Source organism: Tribolium castaneum, chromosome 10 (genome assembly GCF_031307605.1).
Source record: "Tribolium castaneum strain GA2 chromosome 10, icTriCast1.1, whole genome shotgun sequence".
In the NCBI taxonomy this organism is placed as follows: domain Eukaryota; kingdom Metazoa; phylum Arthropoda; class Insecta; order Coleoptera; family Tenebrionidae; genus Tribolium; species Tribolium castaneum.
In genome coordinates, this window is record NC_087403.1 from 2,682,116 (window position 1) to 2,703,030 (window position 20,915).

Here is a 20,915-nt window from a genome sequence, read left to right on the forward strand (position 1 = left end):
AACGTCTTATTTTTAAAACCGTTTTACGGCTCGCCTGACAACACAATTTATTCTAATTGGTTGTTGAGTTTGCCACCAAGTAAGGGCTTAATCACGAGGTAACGTATTTGTGATGGTCTCCATGTTTCTGGGGTTTTGTTAATAATGGAGTGAGGATTAGTGCATTTTAATATTGAATCGATTTGCAAGACCTTTGCACGAGTTTGCGCGCTTTAACCGCGATTTTTAAATATGCTGCACGGCTGAGGTAAGAGTTAAAGTTTGGCTTGTTTTTAGCCACGGTAATAGAATATGAAATTAATTATTGAGACATAAATTACGGGGTATAAAGAGGATGCGCATATTGCGCGGGTTTACTTGTGGTAAATTAACGAAAATACTTGTGTCGGCATAAAAACAGAGCATGAAGGCTTTGATTTAATCTACTTAATTAAACAGTCTTTTTTGATTACCCTCCTCTGCAAATTAAAAAATAAAAATTTAACCACGTACGCGATTAAATTGCCGAGTCCGGGAGCTATTTCAGAACCAGGAACTGAGTGTTCTTTTTGATGTGCATTTAGTTTTACAAGTGTTGCTGCATTCTGCACGTAGAACTTAACACGCTTTTAATGTCTCACACGTGGACTAAAATTAATTACTCTTGCATTTTTACTCCCCCACAATTAATTCAAATTAGTTATTTTCGCCGCAATGTTTTTATTTCATATTATTGGTAACATAAAGTTTACGAGGAACGAGGGTTGAATGCAGTCTTTACTCTTCAGTATTTCTGGTGTAGTGACTTTTGTGGTAATAATTTATTCCGGGTCGGGTGGTCCAGATAAACTTGCAAATTGACTAATTAGATGGCAAATAAAACAAAATGAATTACATCGGCCAGGGTGGAAAGAAAAAGACGATTGCAATTCCCCTCGGCAATAAAAACATTGAAAAGGTTCGATAAGGACCCCTCATTTTTAGAACAAAGAAGTTTACAAACACGATTGACATTAATATTCCAACCGGTCCGTTTCAAGCCTGGTCCTTGATATAAAATATCATTATAATGTTCATTTCCAGCAAAAATAAAGATAAAACAAGACCCATTGTCACAAAAAAGCTACACCCATAAAAACAAATGACTCATTCCCTGACATTACAACGCTAAATAACCCCCGCTGGAAACCTACCTTAATACAGCCCTCTTGCTTGCCATTGACAAAACTGTTCTAATGGCAACACCATAATTGACCTCCAATCCCGTCATACAAATGGTTCAAGATGCAAGAGTGCACGTTTAGAAACTAGTTGTTATTGATACTCATGGACCAAGTTATAAACAAGCAGTATAGATCAAAAATGTGCTCCTATATCAACTTTTTATTACCTTTGATGTCAAAATCGATTCCTAAAGTTTGATGTAATATGCTTGAAACACCTGTGGCTCATAATCTGATAGAAAGGAACTAATCAACAACATTCAGTTAATTTATATAAAAGCTGCCGTAAAAAACGTAATCAGATTTTTAAAAAGGCAGTTTAATCAAATCTACATGAAAGGTAATGGAAACAATTACGATTTAACAGTAAACTTGAATTATAGCCAAAACTAATTTGATGCCGTCCAATATACTCTAAATGCTTATGAATTATTCATAATTAAGTTGACAGATGACGGCTCTCAGAATCATGACGTTTAACGATAAGGGCGTAATTTGTCTTTTATGTAATACGTTTGTAATTTGGTCAAATTTATTACCACGTTATAGATTCTTAAACTGGAAAAATATAAACAAAAATCCTCTTCCCGAAAAATGCAGTTTTTGTAATTATTCGTTAAGAGAAAATGTTTTCAAAATGGATCAATGAGTTGGAGATGATTCTTTCTATAAACAAATGGCGGATAATGTACAGATGGGCGAATTTACATTCGAAGCGCTGTTACGACGTCGACCCTATACTCGTATTGTTTATCTGCAGTGGTGCATCTGTTCTTTACTTTGTTCATTTTGATACAAAGAATTCAAGTTTTGGTATCTTTACATAAAGCGTGCTAATGCAATTTGTCATGAAATTTTTCCTCACTTGCATTGTCGAGGGACAAGTATTTAGTGAGCGAAGTCCTTTTTCGTGAGACGTAATTACAATAAATAAAGCTGAAAGTAATTTAATTATTCCGGTAATATGTACGCAATTTCCACTTTGTTGATAATGAAAGGTTTAATAACAAAACGGTCGGTGTTCATGCATTTATTTCGTAATTAAAACATTACTGGAACCGCTTTGAATCCAATACAAATTACTTTTTAATGAATTTGAATTAAAATCGAATATAACATTTTTTGTATCGGCGAATTTAAGTTATTATAGTCACGAAGAAAAACAAGAGCGTGTCTACTAAATAAATTTCTGCAATTCTAAAACAGTAATCGAAATTCAGGACGCAAACGTTCCCAATTCTAAGAATGAATGAAGGAACATTTCCTAATTATATTAACCTCGCTACATACCAGACAATACAAAAGAGGAAGTGAAAAAATGTTATGGAATGAAACGAAAAACTACCCTTCCAACGACTCACGATTCTAGATTCTTCTCTAATTCGATTACGGCGCTCAATTTTTACCATATTACGCTTCGCATTGAGGGTCTCCGAAGCCACGTTACAATGCTCCAGTTTATTTAACACCATCAAATTTAATCAACACAACTTCCGGTTGATTAAAAATATTTATCAAATTCTCCACATCATTTACCCCAAAAGAAATCTCAGAATCGTTATAGGCAATTATTTTAACGAGGTTTCCCACCAGCGAATTCAAGTATTAAACCAAACAAATTTACGAGAAAGTAGCAATCAAAGAAATTATTATTATGAAGAAAACCAATTCGTGTTTTAGCGACTGGTGTCAAAAAACGGAGCTAGGAGCTGTAAATACAGATAAAGTTATTGGAAAAGTGTTTAAACAGTTAAATACGAATTTATCAAGATCTGTGCGAACATTTATCTTAGCTTTTAAAACCCTTCACCTTTCCCGTATGCATTTTCCGATAAATCATATGCACCTGTTACAGTTGCACCTTCACGTTTTGCCCGTGAACCAATATCCCCATAACGTATTTAACGACTAAAGTGCGGAATGACGTTCAAAAGCCCATTAATATAAACAGGAATGCAACTCTGCTTAATTATTCGGAATAAATCAACGTTATATTAATTTGTCACAAGAGGAAAAAAGCAACGCCTAATAATTGCCTGACGAGCTGGCTGTGAATATGTTAAACAATGCAATCTGTCAATACGATGAAATAAGATCTTTAATGGAGTGCTGAACTAGTAACTAGCATCAAATACCTTTGACTCTGTTACTAACAATGTAGGTAATATTAACTTATTGTAACCCATTGCTATTGTCTGTATGAAAGATGAGGCTTGCAAAAGCCAAAGGCGCTCATTAAGGCTAATTTTGTGTAATATAATTACAACTACAGGCGGCTTTTAGCCAAATTTAGAGACGTTTCAATCAGTAATGACAGGTAGCACGTCAAACGCCTATTCTCTTCGGTTATTTTATTCCCCATTTTGATGTCGTAGAATCAGTGTAGAAAATTCTGTTTGAAATTCGTTATGAAGCAAGATGCGCGATATAAAGAAGGTCTAGACTCCGTATTAATAATTCAAAATTTAAACTGGTGTTCAGCCATGCTACAACGTAATTAAGGAGCAACTCCGAAAAGTTCGACGGTCCTCATATTACGGAAATTAAAAAGCTTGCCAGTTCAATTGATTTTGTCTAGGTATGAAGTTTGTGTGGCAACGAGGTCGCGAAATTGGTTCCAAAATTGTTCGAAAATTCCAGCTCATTATAAATTCTATTACCAAAGCTCGCGCTTAAATTATTTCAAATTAATGAATGCAAACGATGGCAAAACTGTCGAAGTTTTAAATTTTATTTAGCCTGGAAAAGTTTCAAATTACAATAACTAAAGCCTGCAAGTTAGGAATATTCGTTATTTATTTGGCTGTCTTTGTCCGACCAACGCGGCGCGTTCCACTGAAAAATATGCTGATTTTCCCTTGTCAGTATTTAAAATGGCGACACGGCGAGGTGACGTTTACAATATCCATAACAGACGATTTTGTCTCCCAACATCGAAATCGAATTATACGAAACCGATACACGCGGACTCGTCTAGTTCTCCCCTGAATATGCACAATTTGTTAAATGCACACTTCAACTTTAATAATATATTACGTATCGCTCGAGACTTGTACACGCTTTTTCGATTGCTACAAGGGCATCATTTTGGCACTGAAAGAACTCATTTAAATGCCATAACCCCATCTTATTACATTTTCAAGCAGACACCGTGAATTTCAATGGTTTAATTAACACGTTCTCTGCTACGTATTATTTTAGTTACCACCACAGTGCTATTCAACTCATTTGTAACTCAGACCGTAAATTAATCAAACGCATCTCAAGAATCATGCCAAATGAAACGCCAAAATTATTAATTTGTTTTAAAAATTCACAAATCGTACGTTTTGAAATTGCAAAGCAATAGGTTTCAGTTACAACTTTGTAACATAATGCCAATGTGATTTATAGCATCATGTTATATTCCACTTTATTTTGTTTTCTCATACAAGATAAAACGGTCATAATGCCAAAAAAGAAAAGGATATAAACCACACTATCAGATCTGAGTGTTATAGCCAACTACGACTACAGTTCGACTTTTTCCAACGCCCGCTTAATACGTATCTGTAAAAAGTAAAATCTAAATATCGAACAGCTTTCGACAGTGACAATAACACGAGAAAAACAATTTAGTGATTTTACACCGTGAAGAACGCTGGCTGGTTGTAATTCTTGAACCGTAATGCAAATACAAGCGAGTGCAGAGAGCTCCAGTAAACACTTATCAGACTTGATCAGCTTATGAGGCTGATTGTTGTTTTCGCAGTTGCCTCAAACATAAATCACGTGATTAAAGAGTGATTAATTAACGTTTTATAAGTATAAGCGCTGGTTAACAAAGACATGCCATAATCACTCGGTTAGTAGCATTGTGTGGTAGGTTTACATGTAATTTTATGCGATTATGTAGCAAAGCTGCAGAGTCACATACGTGACTAAAGAAAATTACGAACACGTCATGCACACACTACTTTTGCGTTATTTGTTAATTTTGATGGAATTTTGACGTTCGACGGCAAAAATAAACACTCCGACCCTTTTCATACTCTGTTCCCGGAAGAAGAGAATTTTGATTGATAAAGTAATTAATCATTACAGTTTTCCAGACCCTTGTTCTTCCCTTGCGATTTAGTCATTTATCTAATGGCCCTTTAGAGATACTTAAATTTACAACATTCCTGCTACAACATTTCAATATTCCCATTTATAAGCTTCAGTCAAAACAATTTCGTTATAAAACCATTAATTTTAAAGTCAATCTGTTTTGTTCTCGACGTCTTAATTTGGTTTTTTATGAGTTGCACGTCGCAGAATGCACGCTCACCGCCACACTTAAATTCCCCCATAGAAAGTTTTTGCCAACACTGTCACCAACAACTATACAAGTTGTAGTTTTCAGAGTTGTGAAAGCTGATTTAACTGGCGATTTTTTACGGCGGTGATTTAAGAAACCGAAGCAATTAAATTGGGGAAGGGCGTCATTGATGGAAAAGGCTTTAATATTTCGCGACAAACGGCTTAGGGAAATAATAAGATAAAGATTGGTCGGATTTGCAGCAGTAAAGAGATTTCAAACAAATTGAAACGGTTCTTTCAATATTGACAAGGTTAAGCATCACTCGAAACAGTCGGTGCTTTTGAAACAAATCCGGTAAGCAGGCAAAACACCAAATGTTTACGGTACAAGCATATCATTGATCTGCATCGTTGCAATTTAATCAAGATTTGTTCCCGTTGTTGTTGAATTGTTAATAATTCGTTGAGATTTAGTCGGGGGCCGCGGAACGGATCGTTATCGAGCCTTTGACAAATAGACCACTCTAAAAAGAATACTCGCAATTCTGCCTTTCCGGCTTCGTGCATAGTGTATCGATTCGGCGTTCATTCGGTTTGCTTCACAGAACATTTCAATCTTGTCTCTTTTACTCATCCAGTTACAACGTTACATCTCGCGACTTTGCCTTTACCAAATCAGAAACAAAGATTTGCTCACCCCAAAATCCTTAAACTAATCGCCTCTTCCTATTCATAGCGACTCTTGGAGAACTTCAACCAGCCTTACAAGAAAGCAGCAACCAGTTTGTATACCTTGAAACATAATACAACTCCAATCGCTGCCTTCTCACCCAAAAACTTTTGTTTGATGAATTAATTATCTAGCTCGCCTTTTCTATTCCCAAGTTATTCATTCCAACCCCACGATGGCCAACTTTGCACTTCATACACGTATCTCAACGCGTTTTTCCGAATACATACAAGGTTTTGCAAGATTAGCATCCGAATTATTGATGGATCTATTCCCCAAACAAACTTACGTCCATTGTTTCGCCTCGATCAACAAATTTTGGGCTTACTTAAACCGAAGTTTCACACTGAGGCATAAAATTAGTTTATTCTTTTCAGTAAAACTTGAAAATGAAAAGTAAAAGTCATTTATATGAAAATTTTAAACTTTAAGCCAAATAAATTTAGTGTAACGTGAACAAGCGCAAATTACTTCCGTAACTGGAAAAGTCTTTATCTCAAAATTTCCAACTGTGGCTAAACATATTTTTTATCCGTCTTACAAAAACAAATCGATTGATTAAATTTCTTATTTGCATGAGATTTTCATTTTGTTTCATCCAATCAAAGACGAATAGTTAATTTGAAAAAACGCATTGCGATTTAAATCGTTTTATTTTCCATTCGTCGCTCATTTCTTTACTTCAAACTTAATATAATGGCTGAGGGCCCTCAAACGTTAAGAAAAAGGCTGTGAAAGAAGAACACTCATCGTAAGAGGTGTTTGGCTGCATGAGTATTTGATATTCAGGAATCAATTTTCCTCAAGCGGATCGGAAATCTTAATCGCACATTTAATTACGTTTAAAAAACTACAATCATAAAGTCCAAATAATACAATAACTTAGTTTAGCAAAATAAAACGTGTATAGCACACTGCCATTATGTTGTTATATTGCTCACCTTATTTAACTTTTATCGCGGCTATTTTAGATTTAACGATTGTGTCCCGAACGTAGTGCCATTAAATAAACGACACATTTATTAATGTCACTTTGATTATTATTGGATGCTACTGCGGTAATTACCAACTAATTAATATTTTTTCTAATAAAATCATCTATGGCAAACTGTGTATTAAATTTCATAAGTTATGAAACACGCTTATGTTTAAAAATTAATTAGACTTGAGTCAGCAAAAACACAAACTGGCTGCGTTGTTCAATTTACATTATATTTTGTTCAATTTTAATTTTCCATACGTTACATTGACGTGAAACTTTAAATTGTGTGTTACACATGAGTGAGTAGGCTGTAAAATTTAATCTACTTCTACTTTAAACAAAACCGGCAAAAATCGATACAGCATAGGGAAATAACTCCGCGTAAACCAAAATTTATTAAACATATTCTTAGGTCAACATTGTAATCAACAATTGAAAATTAAATAAAACTCGAGTTGTGTGATATGACAAAGTTATTGCAACAGCAGCGTGGAAATTTGGTGGATGCGCCGGGAGAAAACTGAAATATCAAATTAAATTATAAATGAAAATTATAGCTTGTATTAATTTAATAAAAACGCGTTTACGACGTAATGTGTTTTCGACAATTCGAATGCATTACTGTAAAAACGTAAAATGGTAATGGTGTGTAATACGCGAAGTGATTAGATTAGGTAATATAGATGGCTGAAAGGTAATACTCGCCTATTAAAAGTTGGTTTGATGTGCTTATAAATGGGACGTATAGGCGAGAATAGATGCTGATGTAATTTAAGTGAGCTAAAACAGTGTTGAAGCTAGTACACAAAAAGAAAGTTGACGTAAAGTGCTCGGAACCGGGCTAGGTAATAATATATTTATAACATAAGTTCCGTCACAGAAAGGGAATTTCAGAGCGAGTCTGCCACATGGTGCGCCGATATCATATTCATATCAGCCTGAGGAAATACTTAACGATAAACATCACTCAATGGTGACAGATAGTTTTCCCGCGTTCTTTTTGCAAAAGTACTTACTGTATTCGTTTTATGCCCCCTTCCTTATTTCGTATAGCTTTTATGTGTTCACATCAATTCTGACAGTTTTTTCAAAAAGTTTTATGCCAGGATACGACCATAACGGTTACAGCATTTACGGGTATGATATATGGTTCGGAATTAATAAAAGCGATTTAATCTGATGCATAAATCAGTGGATTTATTATCTCGTTTTAATTATTATATTGAAATTATAAAAGTATTGTCTGTTATCTCTGGTCTGTTTTAGTTTTGGCAGACAAAGTCTGCATTATCCATAACAGCGTTCCAAATAAAGCGTTAACAGCTTTAAGATTTTTCATTTAGATAAGTGCCTATTTTATACGTTGTTTAAGATTATGTAATATTTAGTTTAAAAGTAATTAGTTTTTGCTCTAATGCCGCTTTAATTTTCTAAGACGTCGAGCATCGTCCGCACATGGGATTTAAATTTAAACCAATTATGATCAGATTTCAAACTTTCCAAAACTAGTTTTTATTATTTCGTAAGGACGAGAGCGGTTTTTATGGTATTCGACATTTTCCTCCCCTATTGTTCGGCGTTTTCCTTCAACGTGAAGTCTGTACTGCCGTCGAAACAGCACCCATGACGACTATTTTTCTTGATGTATCAGCTGAGATACGCTCCTTTGCCCCCAAATATTTTAGATCTTTTATATAAACCGCAAAATATTCTATACAATACGTTACGTTGTGAATAATATTATGTCGCAGATATAAGTCAATTGAAAATATTTTCCAAACGCCTCCCACACTATATTTCATCTAAATGGTCGCGTTTCGCTTAACATTTTAAACTGACGATCCCCTCTACTATCTTGCGCCAAACCCTTGCACCATCACGGACACGTTCCAACAATAGACTCAATTAACTTCACGAAATTCTTGCTTTTCGGACGATTAGAATTAATAATTTTCTCAATTAGCTAACGATATAACCCAATAACTCGCACTGTTTCGAACCATCGCCTCTAATTTCAAACGTATGGTCCATTATCTCTACCAGAATTGGCACAGAATAATTGTCACATTTTTTATTTTTATTGCATGTTTATGACACGATTTTGTAAAACATTGCCAGTTGTCTTAAGATAACAAATAAGGGGTCGGAGCAAACAAACTGTTTTCTTGATGAAGCTTAAGATAAGATTTAGTTGACGAATCTAGCAACATTTGTCTGTAAGGTTTTCATAAGTTGTTTTACATGACATGTGTTACGAGAGGCGTCGCGTTTCAGGTGAGCAAAAATAAGGCGAGAACCAAAAAGTGGTAGTACATTTGTTTCCATTATTTGCGAAAAAGCGTATTTGGGCTAAACAAAGGGTGTGAAAGTTGTCAGAAGAGTAAACTGCATGAAGCAAAAGTTTTAACATGTAGCAGCCCCGACTAACAGACTTAAAGAATATATTAACGCCAGACCGAAAGTAAAATTGAACTCTCTCCGTTTTTACCCTTATTAAATTAGGCTTGCTTCGCTCATCACCCTCTGTTCTTTTCCTTTTCTTTCAGAACTCACCCCCTTGTATAATATAACTTTCACTAAACTTTCCTAATAATGATTAACATAAATATTCACGGTGCAAATCGAAAAGACAATGTGGTAATAATTTCAAACTTAAAAGTCTCCCCCTACCTACAATTATCATACTCTGACTAAACATTTAATTACAGTTGGAAACCGCAAACACCCCAACTTTGCAGCACAAAAAAGCGAATAAAACACCAAACATTTACGCGGAAAATCTTGCGAAAATTAACAAATCTTACTGCAGCCGATGGTCCGTGATGAATTGCCGAGGAATAATTAATTCACAATGCAATAGACAAGACTCGTTACTTTTGGCACAATGAGTTTAGTGTAGAACGCTTAAATGTGGTAGCTTTACTATCACGGAGGAATGCGAATAATATGTTAGGAGAACAAAGCCCACTTTGATAAGAATATGGTTTATGGCGGAATGCGCCGCTGAATGTTTAGTTTGCCTTTTAAACACAATAGGAATAACCAGATAAAATTTAATGGAGCATTTTGCATTGAGAACAATTACCTAACAGCAACAACGTAGAAAGTATAACCTATTATTCAATCACCACTTGACGTTCCCCTTCCAAAATGGAAGAATTTCGCTGTCACCCCATTCTGAGCCAAAAACGAGCTCAGTCTCTTTCAGAGTGACTAACAAAATTCCATATTAATATTTAGGTACAAAGCTATTCTGGATGTTATTCGGAAATGAAGTGAATGGGTAAAAGCAAAGAGGGTGACAGTTGCTACTCTACTTAGAAACAAAATTAAGTTAGCTGGAACCATACTAATGTATTATTTACCGCAGAACGCTTTAAAGATCTAAATTCGATTCTTATATGATCCTCTTACATTCTGCCCCAAATAATGACTTTCTTATTGTTTTATTTTTATACTCGAGCAACAAAAACAAAACTCTAAAATCTCAAGCTTAAAGACAATCTTGCAATGTATTTCTTGTTCTTTACATCTGAGCTACACAGCAAAGCTCACGTCCATTAAAAAATCAACTGTAAATACTTGAGTCTGCGTACGTATGTGATGTTTTGCGCTCTAGAAACATTTGCCAATAAACAATTCTAAGAACCGGCGACCACTGCTCTCTAAACTCGTCAATTCTATTAGGCATTTTGTTTGAAAGCATTTGCTTGATACCTGCCGATAAAATGATCTCCGGAAATATTTTTCTCTGTTAATCGCATTTACTTCTGGTTTTTAGTTTGTGTAAGATGCTGTCAGATTAAGTTATATCCGATCTAACGACAGAAACGAAGCTGTTGACCAGCCCATTTTCCGAGAGTCTTTCACGTGAATGCAGCCGTCGGCCGAGTCCTTAAAAATGAGTGATTTTGAAGGATGCTGACGCGAGGCAGACCGCTCTGTGGCGGAAGCCTGTCAAAGACAGTTTTTCAATAGTGGCGTCTGCGGTCAGGTTGCAGATCTCTCCAGCGCAAAAATGTGCTGATTTCGTTCGCAATTCCTGTGACAAGCGATATGTGTCGACAAAAGAGCGAGTTGAATTACAGTGACATGGTAGCATCGCGCGTCCGATTGACTAAACGACAGCTCGAATGATAATTTGTCGATGCTGTTGCAACTTAACAACAGCTTCCGCCGCAATAGTTTTGCGGATTGTCGGGATCTCGACTGCGTTATCAGATTGCACTTAGCGCCTGATGCCGGCACTGCTTCGCGCCTCCGCGTTCCTTTGGTTGTCTTGCAAAAACTCTAATGAATGTGTAGCATAACGACGGCCATGTAACTCCTTTCCAACTCGTGCTGCTTCACCCGCAATAGTGAAATGATTTAGCGAACATGTATTCGAGACAATGGAGGTCCTAATGAATACGATTTGCATATCTTCCTTGTTACTTTGTGTCCTCTGTCGCGTTATGTCGCGAACTATGTAAGTATTTCAACCTCCCCTTCATAATTAACTCCCTTGGCTTGTCTTTGCGCAAATCACACTTCAATGCCCCAGCAAAGATTACCAATGATTATGCTAATGTTGACACATAAACTGGTTCTGGACCTACAGCAAACCGGTTCTTCCACTTCTCTAAGAATCAACATACTGGTGAAACTAGTTCAAACCGGTTTAGTTGTAAATATTCAAAACCGGTTCTTCTACTTTTCCAAGAGTCAACATACGGGTGAAACTAGTTCAAAACCGGTCTAGTTGTAAATATTAGGAATAATTTACTATTGTAAATAAGTGAAACTTTCATTGAATTTGCATAGGAAATTTTGTTTATGTGAGAGTGCGTGATCAGCTAATACGGGTTTGTCTGGTGGTTACTCTCCTAATTATTCAGAAGTACGTGATGTACACATTCCGGTAGCAGCCGATGCTGCATAATAAAGTGAATACCTTGTGTAGATTGCATGGTATTTAATTTAGACTTTGCTAAAAAACTAACGCATGCCTTTCGTTTTTAATAAAATAAACGAGGGCTGGGACAACATGGTATTTCTATTAGACCGTTTTGGACGTGACCAGAAAATCAAGTAATTAGTTGTACGGCGCCAGCTGTCCTGCCTCGAAACTGGCAGGACTGATCGCCTCTCAATTGAGATCGTTGTTATTTCATTGACTCGTTTCCGTACTTTTTACACAACTTAAGGAAAACCGCAATAAACTAGATCCCGATATTAGAGATTTTCAGCAGACTTGATACAACGCCAACGATTTTCAAAATCTATAGATAAAACAAGATTTAATGCGTACAGTGAAACAACAAAGATTAATACCAAATTATCTCCTTGACGCAGTTATCGAACTGCTGGAAACTTTGTTTTAAATGTTGCCAAAATCCCGGCAACCATTATTGTTAATTGAGTGCATAGCTTTATTGTTTGAATGTACCCAGAGTATGTTATATGCTCGAACTATGTTATTCTATTTCCGTTACTTTATGCAAATATTTAACCGTGCTTCAAACAAAAATTCAATTTGTTTTAGTTAACAAACTGATCACAATTTAATTAAATGTAAATTGTAGCAATAAAAAAATGCAGCTCGTATTAAACAATTCTATTGCACGAATCGAATTTTAATGTTTTTTATTAATTTAACGTTTGTTGTTTAATTTCGTGATTATTACCAAAGCCTTCCCCAAACTTCCATTTTACGTGATAATTACTATTTTAGTTGGTGTTTCTTTCAAAGAATCATTTTATTCAAGTCAGCAAAATTTTTCGCTGCTCATCTGTACTGTGCGTGCCTGATTTAAGCACCTAATTGCTTATTTGTGTATTTGCTTGGTTAAAATTCTTGTGTCATTTATTAGGATCGGGTGTAATAGGCTCAATTATTTATTAATTTATATTTAAATTGGGGTGGTGGGGAATGAGATAATGGATATTATCAGAGTTAAAAATCAGGAGCTGGTCGGTTTAGATGTAATCAGATGGGGCGTAATGAATGTTATAAGTTTCTCGGCATCGAAACAATGCTATATCGATTATGGAGGAGAGGTAGGGAGTCCCCTTCAACGGTTAATATATGGATATTCGTTTTGTCCCCCGTAAAACAAGATACAATTTTGGATGCGATAAGACGCATCGAATGTCCGAAAAAGCAACCAACAGGAGGCCCCTCGAGAGACGGGTCCTAGCTTAAAAATGCTCATAAAAGAATATTTCTTTTCTCATATCAGAAAGTTGCAGCCCTCTCAACTACAACGGAAAACCTGTAGAGCGATTGTTGATCCTTCGGACCACAAACGATCATCGGCTACCGTCCAAACTACACATTCGTCCCCGCTTTGCCAGAATTGATAGCTTCTTCGCAAATCTTTAGCCCACCCCCAGTTAAACCTCTTATAAGATGGGTCCCCATTTTTCAATTACATTTTGATTTATCTCTCGATACTTAACGTCTAATCATTCGCTTTGTTTTGCTCTTTAATACAACACGCATTTATCGGCACCGCAAATCCCTTTAATGAACGTCAATAAATTTTCCTAAATATGGGCGAAACAGTCAACAATCGAATCGAAGCTCCTAAAAGGGGTAGCATTTAAAAATACGGCGCACGGTTGGGGTTTTAGGACCGACTTGAATATTCATGGCTGGTAATAGATGAAAGAAAAATGAGGCAGGCGATGCCTGAAATAGAAAACCAAACGACAAACGACGAAAAGCGGCTCGCTGCGTAGATTAGCGACAAGATAACAAGAGTGGCGGCTCGTCCAAAAGCCACACTGCAGAAATACATCACACCTACACAGTGTCACTTATAAATACCCCAGCCCTCGATCAGAAAACATTTCGCCTAACAATGACGACTTGAAACTTTCCACCAAACAACCCCCACACGTTTATTCCGGTCGTGCTGCCTTGCTACCTTACTTTTTAATTTGTACCAACAAATGAGCGGGTAACGACCGCCGCCACTGGAAGATGCGATGTTGGAGGCAGTCTCGCGACTCTAATTTATACGATGTGGAACACGAAACGCACCTCGCAATTTCCACAGAGGCTGAGTTGCAGTTCAACGCAATGATCTACAGCACATCGTCAGCTTAGCACGCTCAACCGCGACTCGTAGATTTATACACGAAATAAGAAGCAGAACATCGCCAAACAAATGGCTGATAATAAAGAAGGAACGCCGTTGGGGTAATCAAAATATAATGGAACCGAGTCCGACTTTGATAATTAACTCATTTACAGACATCAGTTCCCGTTTCTCAAAGTTCATACGGGTTCATTATTCAAAGAGCAATTGTTGGCAAAACTCACCCCCCTAACACCAGATGTGCCGCCGCTTCATAGTGGTCACCAACAACTCGACCTTACGAATTTTACTCGATACGACACCCGAACTTACTACTATGTTACGCCACACCTAATTTTAACACAATAGAACTTGCGAACTGATGGAACACACTTTCACGAAAATTCCAATAATGTCAACAGGAAATACCCCAGCAAATACCCATTCTTCAGGAAGGGACATCTTTTAATGAAGTCGACGTATCAGATGCATATTATTATTTAGATTCAAAAATATGAAACTCTCGAGTAATTTTTTTCTATGGATGCATTTTTGAAGTTTTACTTAAAAATGTTTTGAAATTTTCATTGTGTTCCACTTGTGCTTTTAATTTGCGAGAAACGGCTTAAGCTCGTCATTTTGGGATGGCGGGAGTGTGCTCCGGCATGTCTTCGTCTTGCAATCTATGAAAAATGCAGCAAGTAGAAGAGTTTAATGCAAATAAATGCAGACGCGTTTAGGGCCCAGAACGGGTGAGTGCGGGACATTATTAATTTATTCATTCCCTCGGGAGCAAGCGGGCCGACGACCGCAAAAGAATAAAGCGTCAAATGACTTAAATTTACAAACTCGTAGTGGTTGGAAAAAGCGGCGATGGGGTCATTGGCAAGAAGATTTGCTTCAAATGGTTCTTTTTAATCTATGCGGATGAGTATTGCGTTTGATAATTTTCGCCCGCAGGGGCAGTTCTTGTAGCGTCTTGTTTGCCGGAGACCTCAGGCGTGTCGCACACGAGTTGCGTGCGAGGAAGCATGTTTTTCCATGTCGTATCGTTACTGAACCCCAGTCCTGTTACCCAAACTGAGTAAACACAGATAGGCGCGCGTCACCGTCATTGTTTGATCATGCAAATTGTAGATTAAAACCAATTTCACATTCAAAATTATTCGGTCACATTTGGCCACAACGTGTGAAGTGCAACTGCAACGCAAGGACTTTCTGCAGTTTTATTTACGACGCTGATTAATTTCGCGCAATTAGCCCACGACCGGCTATATATAAGAATTTAAAATTAACATTGAAATTCTTTGCATGTCGCAATTTACATTGCTTTCGTTCTATTGGAGCAATTATCAGAATTGGGGAGTTCTGTCAGCACTTAATTAGTTGCTGCGGCAGAATTAAGCGCCGCGATAACGCCATTATTACCATGAAAACCTGATTAGAAAACAGTGCGGATTTCTAACTTTCGATGCCATACCAAACCGCTAACGGCCGCTGGTCCTAATTCCGACAATTGCACTCAACAGTCGCCCAGCTTGTGTAATCTAATGCTTGCCATCCGTTTGTTTTAATTTTTTATATAAAACAGATTAGACGTGGATTTGTTTACCTGAGGCTCATCTTTCTATTGATCGAAATCTGAAATCTACGCTAACATTTATAAGTTGCAGGCTAGTCTCTTTACCAAACCATTATTTTGTGTAATATATGGCCTTATAAGCTAACGAGTCAACATGGAGCATATTGCACTTATTTGCGCTATTGTTGATATTGTCGCAGCAAGTGGTGCTTTAACCCGGATCGGCTCGTTTTGAACAGTCGCATTTAGTCGATTTTAGGCAAATTATTGCAGCAGTGAACCAAATATAAAGTTTATGTTTCACGTAATATTTTATTTATTTTTAAAGTCAATCTCTACTGCAAGTTTAGCGAGGGTTTATAAGCTTTACCTGCCGGTAGTAAAATCGGATTGAAAAAACTCGCCCGGAATTTGCAGCACAGCGAACAAAAAATGCAATGTAAATTAATGAAATGCCACTGAATTAACAATTTTTATCCGAATGAGAAGTTTAAAATAGAGTTTGAACACAAATAATTGATTTTAGATAATAGCGGTTTTGTGGTCGAATCTGTGTCCAGGCTGAGATCAGTGACTAGAACAGCATAGGTATCATACAGAGGTGGTTCATTAGCGCAGCCCAATTTTATTATCGTCTGAATTGTCCGCACTTATACACACAATCGAAATTCGAGCCCCCTTCACAAACTCCAAGCCAGTCAATAGCTCGTAGACCGTCTACCTCAGCTCTGTTTCAGGTGATTCGACAAAGGCTTACACATCTCGTAAAATTTAATGCATACATGAAATGAAGATGAGTACCGTCGGGAATGCGGCCTGTTCCCCAATCTCTGCCGGTCAGGGATTGTTCGATCCTCTAAATTATTCATAGGTCGACGGTTATCAACTAACGTCTCTCAGATTGATCCGGTTCAGCCGATTTTTATTAATAAAACCTCGCCGAATACATGTTCAAGCCCATCTTCACTCCCTTTCTGCAACAATTTTTCACTGACTTGAGGCGGAAGTAATCCAGCCAACGGAGAAGCAAATCATTCACTATCTACACTAAAGAGGAAATTATTTCGAAAAGAAAATTTTATTGCGTGATTGTTGAAGGGCTGAACATTTCGCGAGATGCGTCAATTATCTGACGGTCCGGGGAGGAATTGGAGTTGGCCGGTTTATTTCTGTCATGTCTGTGTACAGCCATTTAGAGGGAGACTTTCGACGGTCCGAAGGCCATATATCTCAAAGTACAAACGCTGTTTCTTGCGTGACAGTTTTTGTCATCCAACAGCACATCCCTTAGCTTCCATTGTGGTTTTCTGGCAAACGATACAAGTGCCACAATTCATGGCGTCCGAGAAACAAACATCCATTTTTTGTACGAGGGGATACTTTACAACGAACACTACAGATATCGCTACAACTTGACCAAACTTAATCTAATAAACCAGTTAAGAAATTTCCCAACACGGAACCATTAGTCCACGAATTTATTCGATGTCCTACCCGCACAATCTTCATTTCTCGCCATTTCACGTACGTCTATTTACACCTAATGTCAAGGGCTTAAGGGTTAGGGTCCCGGTAATTAGTACGCTATTTGCCGTCATCCGTCTATCTCCAAGGAACTGATTTGCAAACCCCGATTTACTTCATCGTCGATGCAGAGACGCACTTCAAACATGTTAACTCAAATTTTAAATGCTAATCCGACCAGTAATCTAATTAGCGAAACGCGACACTATTACACTTCTTTCATGCACCATCCCCAACTAAATATAGACACTATTTACTGCATATTTATTAAAACTTAGCTCAGGAGGAAACTTTTACGTTGCTAAGTTGTTAAAAACTTTGGAAAGATACGTACTATACAACATTATTCCAATCTCATCTTCGATGCGGAAAATAATATCGCAGCTAATATTTCAAATAGTAGAAAAAAAATACAGTTATTTTACTCCGACATATTAGTTTTGTTAATAAAATGCCGAATTGATAGTTAGAAATGTGAATTCGTTGTGGACCATTGTGCAAAGAGTTAAAGATAAGCAAGTATGAAAATGAACAATTCAGCAGGAACTTCATTTGGAACACAACAAGAGTAACACATTTTTGTAATTGATGTAAATGCAAACAAAGCCCGAAAGTTTAGTTTAAATTGAACTACGTATAAAGCAGTGAACTAATTGTCGAAAATATTTGGGCAGATTGCGGCTAATTTTTAATATTAATCTCTAGAAAAACAGCGAAATCGCGACAGAAGCTAGTTGCTTCAGTCAACTGAGAGTTTCACCGTTTGTTTTTGCTTAAACAAATACTCATCAACACTGATTATACAAAACGAAATTAATGAAAATCAGCGAACCGCTTGATTAGTCGGGTTATTAATCATTTCTCGAGTTCAATTTTGTGTAAAGAACAAGAAGACTGCAAATATTTCACCCTTGGAAAGTACACGATGACTTTCGTAAAATAACACGAGATAACGATACGATTTAACTTCGCACAATGCCTGAAAACTAATAATTCATGTAATAATGTGATAGGTGGGGGCTAAGCACTGCCCCCGGCTTTTCACTCATAAGATCTTGCTACAGCTAACTGGCAGACGTCAGCCTCAAACAACAACTTCGAACCCCTATATTTTAATTGCGTTCCGTCTTAAAAGCCAATAAAGTTGAGTTAGCTCACATCTTACAGCTTCTTCACTTCGTAAAATGCCATTTTACACACCCCTTTGGTTCCCCATCATTCTCATTATTTTGACTGAATGTTGTCTGTTCTATTAAATCAGAGAAGTAAAAAGACACGGCTGGGAAAAAGCCATTGCTTAAACTTCTAGAAGATATCAACTAATTTCAAAGCGGGTATGCAAATTAATTGCTTTATTTTATTTTTCTTTAAAAAGTCTTTCGTGACTGCTCTAAATACATTGTCTTATTCTTAAAGTTTTAAAAATTCTGATTAATTGCGGCACAAAGCAATTTTTAAATAAATCTGAAGGAAATTTTAATGAAAACATCTGCTTGTAAATTAGTTTATAAATTTATTAGATGTTCCCGGTATATAGTCGTTAAACTGTTAGGGAACAGTAAAAGGCTAAAAGTTAAGACACTAACCGGGATCCCCTCTGCAGCTCCGTGGCAATTTTCTAACTTTTTAACGAAATTGTTGAAATTTGTATTCCCTTCAGCAGTAGAGAGGGTTTAGATTTTGCAATGTAGTTTAACTCTACGACACTTGAAGAGTTATTCATACGATTCCGGTGCATTTAAGTTGCAGGATGGGACATTAGCCGATTTCACTATGCCAAGCCGACATTCTATAAATCGCTTTTGGCAACTCAAACTTTTTTGTTGGATCGAAAAGGAAACTTCAGTTTCCTGTTTTCTCAACGCCTAAATATTTATTGAATCAAAACCGAACTTACGTAAACTCATAAAATAACTCATACATTCGTCCGCATATAAGTCTTGTTTGCAATGACCGGACACTTCAAACGGCTATAGTGACTTTGATGAGCGCATGCCGACGAAAAGATACGCCGTTTTAAATTGTAAACGCAAATATGTAGGAAAATGAGCAGTTATTAGGGGCCAGTTTTAAGCAGCGAACTGAACTATGTGTAATTCTGCACTTGCATAGTAAAGGAGTGATTGGGGAAGAAACTTGAATAGGTGTTTAGGTTGAAGAACCAAGTTAAAAACTTTAAATAATTTGAGTATAAATGAAAGAAGACGCATGCGTAGGTTTTTGTTTACTTGCAGATTTGTTAAAAATGTTACGAGTGTGTTAATTGATCGGGTTAATGAGTATATTCAATTGCCTGGACTGTCTAGGACGCAGACCAAAAGAAATTTCTGCGAGCCATTGGTCAGAGCTGGTTATCTGGGAGGTAAGTGTTACCTTGGAGGGGCTGCAGCTGTTGGTGTAGAGTGCGCTGGCCGCCATTGGCGGGGCATAACTAGGCATGGAGAAGGGAACAAAGACCATAGGAGTGTTGTTGGTGGCGACCTGAAGTTCGGCTGTGTTGTTGTTGTTGTTGCAGCTACAGGCCGTGACCAGTAGCTGCGGGGGTTGCACTCGTGCGGCCGCCGTGGTGGTGGTTGTCGCTTCTTGGTGACCTTGACAGTGGTGCACCTGCACTTGCTGCGTGGGGTAGGGTTGGCTGCGAGCCGGTGCGGTCACTCTGGAGCGGACGGGCCCCGTGGAGGAGGTGGTGCAAGAGTTGGCGGCGTGACGCGGCTTCCACACCGCGCACGGGTACACGCCGACCAGGCTGTAGCCCACGAGGACCGGTGTTGGAGCCAAGGCAACTGTTTATGGGTCTCCTCCCGCGCGAAAAACGGCTGCGACCGCAGCTTGGGCACCTCGCAAATTCCGCCAAGGGCTAGAGCATCGCCCGCGGCCGCACTTCACAGCACGTCACACGTCACACGCGGCACCGGCCGGCAGCAGTCCAAACAGAATGCGTCGAGGAAGATGCGTGTACACTGTGTTGATCATGACACGTGGAGCGCGGCGCAGACTAGGTGTCAGTCCCGGCAACGGCAACGGCAACGACTTGGTCAAGCGGTGCAACGGCAGGCTGTGAAATCGATCATGTCGCGGCTGTCGCACCGATTACTGACAGGATTTCGTTCTTGTGTTGGGTATGAACAGTTGTTCAGGTTGGGATCGGCGCGGTTCAGGTCGCAGCCGCCCGATAAATAAGCAGCTACAGAACAGCTCGGACGGCAGAGGCCGGAGGCGGCAACGCGCGCTCGCTAGGATGAGCGCGGCGGGCGTGTCGCAGGCTCCCTGAAGCCCAACGCCAGCGCAATCAATGAAATATACACTATACAGACTATACAGTACAGAACACGAACTCTTCTACCTTCTACTCCACGTCTACCCAAATCCACACCAAACATCAATACATCCTGCTATGAATGAACCCCAACTCCGAGACCACTACAACACTCCACCTTTCTTCCGTCACTTCCTCTTCCTACACCATTTTACTAATAACCGCTTGCGTTCTTTCTTTCTTCGATATTCCAAATTTCTAACAAAAAACGCACGCCGACGACGAGAATTAACA

General features: G+C 38.0%; 1 protein-coding gene across 3 annotated transcripts in view; it reads right to left on the reverse strand.

Annotated features, from left to right (window-relative positions):
* Window positions 1-20,584, reverse strand: part of LOC657616 (uncharacterized protein) — a 135,756-nt gene extending 115,172 nt beyond the window's left edge. For 2 of the 3 annotated variants that reach the window (XR_001575056.2, XM_015981069.2), the window contains exon 1: window positions 19,739-20,581. Coding sequence is in view for 2 of the 3 variants with exons in the window: in XM_015981069.2 (XP_015836555.1) it covers window positions 19,739-19,825 (87 nt within the window). In the remaining variant the exon portion in view is untranslated. Of the gene's footprint in view, window positions 1-19,738 lie in introns of all 3 variants that reach the window. The other variant, XM_015981064.2, reaches the window with a different exon arrangement.
* Window positions 20,585-20,915: the final 331 nt, after the last annotated feature.